At 59.1% G+C, this 3970-nt stretch overlaps 2 protein-coding genes across 2 annotated transcripts in view; both read left to right on the top strand.

Moving 5' to 3' along the window:
- Positions 1-1609: 1609 nt before the first annotated feature.
- Positions 1610-2432, top strand: EFHD2 (EF-hand domain family member D2). Its single transcript, XM_031062938.1, has 3 exons — positions 1610-1761; positions 1893-2027; positions 2166-2432. Exons 1-3 carry the CDS (start codon positions 1648-1650, stop codon positions 2298-2300), a joined length of 384 nt encoding a protein of 127 aa, XP_030918798.1. The 5' UTR covers positions 1610-1647; the 3' UTR covers positions 2301-2432.
- Positions 2433-3824: 1392 nt separating this feature from the next.
- The window catches only part of LOC102039552 (chymotrypsin-C-like), a 1623-nt gene continuing 1477 nt past the window's right edge, over positions 3825-3970 (top strand). Inside the window, exon 1 of the mRNA XM_005428185.2 lies at positions 3825-3864. Within this exon, the coding sequence (XP_005428242.1) occupies positions 3825-3864 (40 nt within the window). The remainder of the gene's footprint in view (positions 3865-3970) is intronic.

The raw sequence follows: 3970 nt of genomic DNA, 5'->3' as shown, positions 1-3970 counted from the left end.
GGTCGGAGCAGACAGCTCCGTGTGTGCTCTGACAGCTGCGGCGTCTCGCTGCAGCGAAAGGAGCAGCGCCGGGGCTGCGAGCCGCTGGGGAGGTTTGGGAGCTGGGGCTTTCCCAAGGGAAGGATGCTCTGGAGCAGAGCCCTGCCACGCTGTCCTCGCTGCTGCTGTCCTCGGGATGTGACAATCTGGCTGTAGAGGATAAAGTGAAGCAGGGAAGGGTTTTGGCTCTCCACGGGGGAGATGGTGCCCTTTGGGAGATGCAGGATGCTGGTATCCCAAAAAAACAGAGAAGGGGATTGAGAGAAAGGAAGTGCCCTGCATCTGGGGAGGTGGCATGCGTGGGATGAAGCGCCACAGTCAGGCCAGCCGACCCACCCCTTGCAGAGAAGCTCTGTGGGATGCAGGATGGAGAAGGACTTTGGACAAGGGCATGGCATGATAGGACAAGGAGGAAAGTCTTCAAAAGTGACAGAGGGCAGGATTAGTTTGGATACTGGGAGGAAGTTCATCCCTATGAGAGTGGTGAGGCCCTGGCACAGGTTGTCCAGAGAAGCTGTGGCTGCCCTATCCATGGAAGTGTCCAAGGCCCAGTTGAACAGGGCTTGGATCAATCTGGGAAGGTGTCCCTGCCCATGGCAGGGGGTGGGAATGAGGTGGTTTTTAAAGTCTGTTCTAACCCAAACCATTCCATGATTCTATGATCCTATGCTCCAAGTGGGGATTAGAGGCAAAAATCATGTGGGATCTGTACCCACAGCTCCACTCTGAGGGTGATGGCAGCAGTAGGCAGGGATGAGCAGGACCAGCCCCATTTTGGGGTCCCTGGCAGATCAGGAAGGTGCTGCTGGAGACACAGATGGAGCCAACAGCAGCAGGGGAGGTACAGATGAGTCACGGACCTGCAGCATGGGGAGCCGGGGCTCTGCGTGGCTGCTGCAGTGACAAGATACCAAAAAAAAAGCCTTGTCACAACGGGTGCAGTGTGTAGCTGCCCACCTACAACGTGTGGAGCTGTACAAAGCGTGGCTCTGTGCTGGCTCCCCGTGGAGATCCTGCTGTGCCACGCCAGCACGCTGCTGGCACAGCCCACGGTGCACAGGCAGTGGGCAGGGGAGAGAACAGCAGGGTGGCTGCAGGGAAGCTGGAGGGGACTGTGGCATGGCCACAGGCAGGAGTCTGAGGAGGGGCATCCCTGACAGGTCTGTAGGTAGCATCAGTGAGCAGAGCTCACTGTGACCTGGAGAGCAGTGCCCACTGAGCTAAGCCCTGTGGCTATCCCATGCTGCAGCCAAGGGGAGCGTGTGCTCAGGCTCCTGGCACAGGGAGCTGGCAGCAGGCTTGGCAGCATCCTGGCAGGTTCTCCTGCCAAGTGCCACATGGAAACAGGCACGATCCTGGATAATGCTCCAGGGGGTTGTTAGCAGTTCAGAGGCAGCTCCCTGTGGTCTGGAGAGCTGCCGGAGACCATCAGTGCCCAAGTCCTTGCTCAGCCCTCTTTGCTTCCCAGCCAGTGTGAGAGCACACAGGGGTCTGCTGCTGGGGGTTCAGTGTGGGGGGCTGTGTGGGCTCTGCACTCCGTGGTGATGTGTCAGGATTGTGCCACCATCCTGCAGGTATGACGCAGGGAAAGACGGCTTCATTGACCTGATGGAGCTGAAGCTGATGATGGAGAAGCTGGGGGCTCCACAGACACACCTGGGACTGAAGAACATGATCAAGGAGGTGGATGAAGACCTGGACAGCAAGCTCAGTTTTCGAGAGGTGAGGGGATAGGAGGCTCCACGCTGGCAGGGAGATGTGCCCAGCCACTGTTCAGGCTGGTGAGAAGGTGGGCAGTGGCTGTGGTGGCTTTGAGGTCTTCAGGGAGCCAATGCTGCCATCTCCCCTCACAGTTTCTGCTGATTTTCCGGAAGGCAGCGGCGGGTGAGCTGCAGGAGGACAGCGGGCTGCACGCCCTGGCCCGGCTCTCCGAGATCGATGTCTCCACAGAGGGCGTGAAAGGCGCCAAGAACTTCTTTGAGGCCAAGGTGAGGCAGGGCTCAGGAGGTCCCATTGCAAGATGGCAATGCACCAGGGCAGTTTGGTGATGGGTAGGCAGGAGGTGGAGATGTTGGGGTGGGCAGGAGAGCTTGGTGGAGGTCACGGCTGAACATTTCCATCCACAGGCACAAGCCATCAATGAAGCCAGCAGGTTTGAGGAGGAGATCAAAGCAGAGCAGGAGGAGAAGAAGAAGCAGGCAGAGGAGCTGAAGCAGAGGAAGGCAGCCTTCAAGGAGCTGCAGTCCACCTTCACGCAGTGACAGGGCCAGGCAGGACTGGTCAGCGGTGCCCGGAGTGGCAGCGCTGCCTGTGCCAGGTGCCAGCCGTGCCGGGGGCGATGCCCAAGCCGTGTGCCGCCCGGGCTGCCGGCAGGATCCCGGCGCGGGCGCGGCGCTGAGGTGTCTGTAGGTGTTGTTCATGCTCCACATCCCCAGCGTGCTCCCCACCCTGAACAGCACCCTGTTCTCTGCCTGCAGCTGCACTGAGGGTTGCTGCTGCTGAGTCCCAGGGGAGCTATGTCTGGAATGTCTGTCCCTGGGACACCTGTGCCCAGACTGTTTTATGTTGTGAGTGCATTGGGAGGTTTGCAGGATGGGGGCTTGTGCAGGTGGCCGTGGTGGGTGTTCTGGTGGCCATGCTGGCCCAACGTCTGTTGGTATTCCTATGTCTGACACCAGTGACAAAAGCCGTGGCAAGGGCCAGGTGGTGGAAGAGGGGCTCTGTGTTTTTGTGTGTGTGTTTGTGTGTGTGTGTGTGTGTGTGTGTGTGTGTGTGTGTGGTGCTGGGGGTGTGTGCCCACTCGGCTGAAATGGAGCCCCTCAGGAGCTGTGTCTCTCTTTATTTTGGACAAAGACATACAGAAAGGCAGCTGCTGGCTCATGGGGCTGTATTATGTTTTTTTTATGTTGTATTCAGCCTGGCAGGATGAATGTGGTAGCCACAAGTGGTTGCCATTGGTCACTGAGACTCTTGTGTTTGGGTTGCTGTAAAAACCCACATCTGTCCCACAGTGTCCCCCGAGTGGCGATATAGGGGGTGTGTTATGTTTTTTTTTAATTTAATCCCAAATAAATATTATATTTCTAAAGTGCTGGTTGCTGGTTGGGTGAGGGGAAGGAATCTGGGGAGTGGGGTGTGACCGTGGGCACGCAGTTCCCACTGGAGGTGGTGGCACTTAACAGGAATGAGCCGTGGCTCATTGCACCATCTGTATGGCACAATGGTTTGGGAAGCAGCAGGGGCCCGATCCAGGTGTGTGGATGTGTACCAAAGGCCATCGGCAGCGCTGCTGATATCTGCGCCCGTCCCACCCTATGGCACCTGTGGGGTTGTGGCTGCTCTTGACCATATCAAGAGTGAGATAAGGAGACCTTGTGCCTAGGGGGTGGTGGGGTGGGAGGGCAGTGTCCTGGGGAAGTGAGTTCTCAGGGCTGGGGGGCAGCAGGGCTGCCCAGCACCTCACTGACAGCATCATGGGTGGGGGGCTGCCCCAGGAGGGAGTGACCCTGTGCCCCGGCAGGGACCCAGACCCTTCCCAGAGCAGGGCCAGGTGTCCCCACCATGTCCCAGCATGGTGCCAGCACATGAGGGGCAGATGTGGCCATTCCCAGGCAGGACCGTGAGTGCGATAAGAGAAGGCAATGGGGCTGAGGAGCCCCTGTGCCCACAGCGTGGGACAGTCCCCACGTGTCAGCAGCAGGCAGGGACACTCCAAGGTCCCCAGCAGTCCGGACACTATAAGAGGGCTGAGCAGCCCCACCACAGCACCTTTGCTCCGCACAACCATGCTGGGAGCCGTCTGTCTCGTCGTGCTGCTGGGCTACGGTAGGTGCAGGGCATGGGGAAGGGTCAGGGCAGGGGGGACAGGACCCTGGCACCTGCCCTGGCCCGGGGCACGGGCACAGGCAGCCTCTGATGGCCCTTTGCCCGG

This window comes from Geospiza fortis, unplaced genomic scaffold, assembly GCF_000277835.1.
Source record: "Geospiza fortis unplaced genomic scaffold, GeoFor_1.0 scaffold353, whole genome shotgun sequence".
NCBI classification, from domain to species: domain Eukaryota; kingdom Metazoa; phylum Chordata; class Aves; order Passeriformes; family Thraupidae; genus Geospiza; species Geospiza fortis.
Note: the sequence above shows the minus strand (reverse complement) of the source record. Positions and strands in the feature narration are given on the sequence as shown.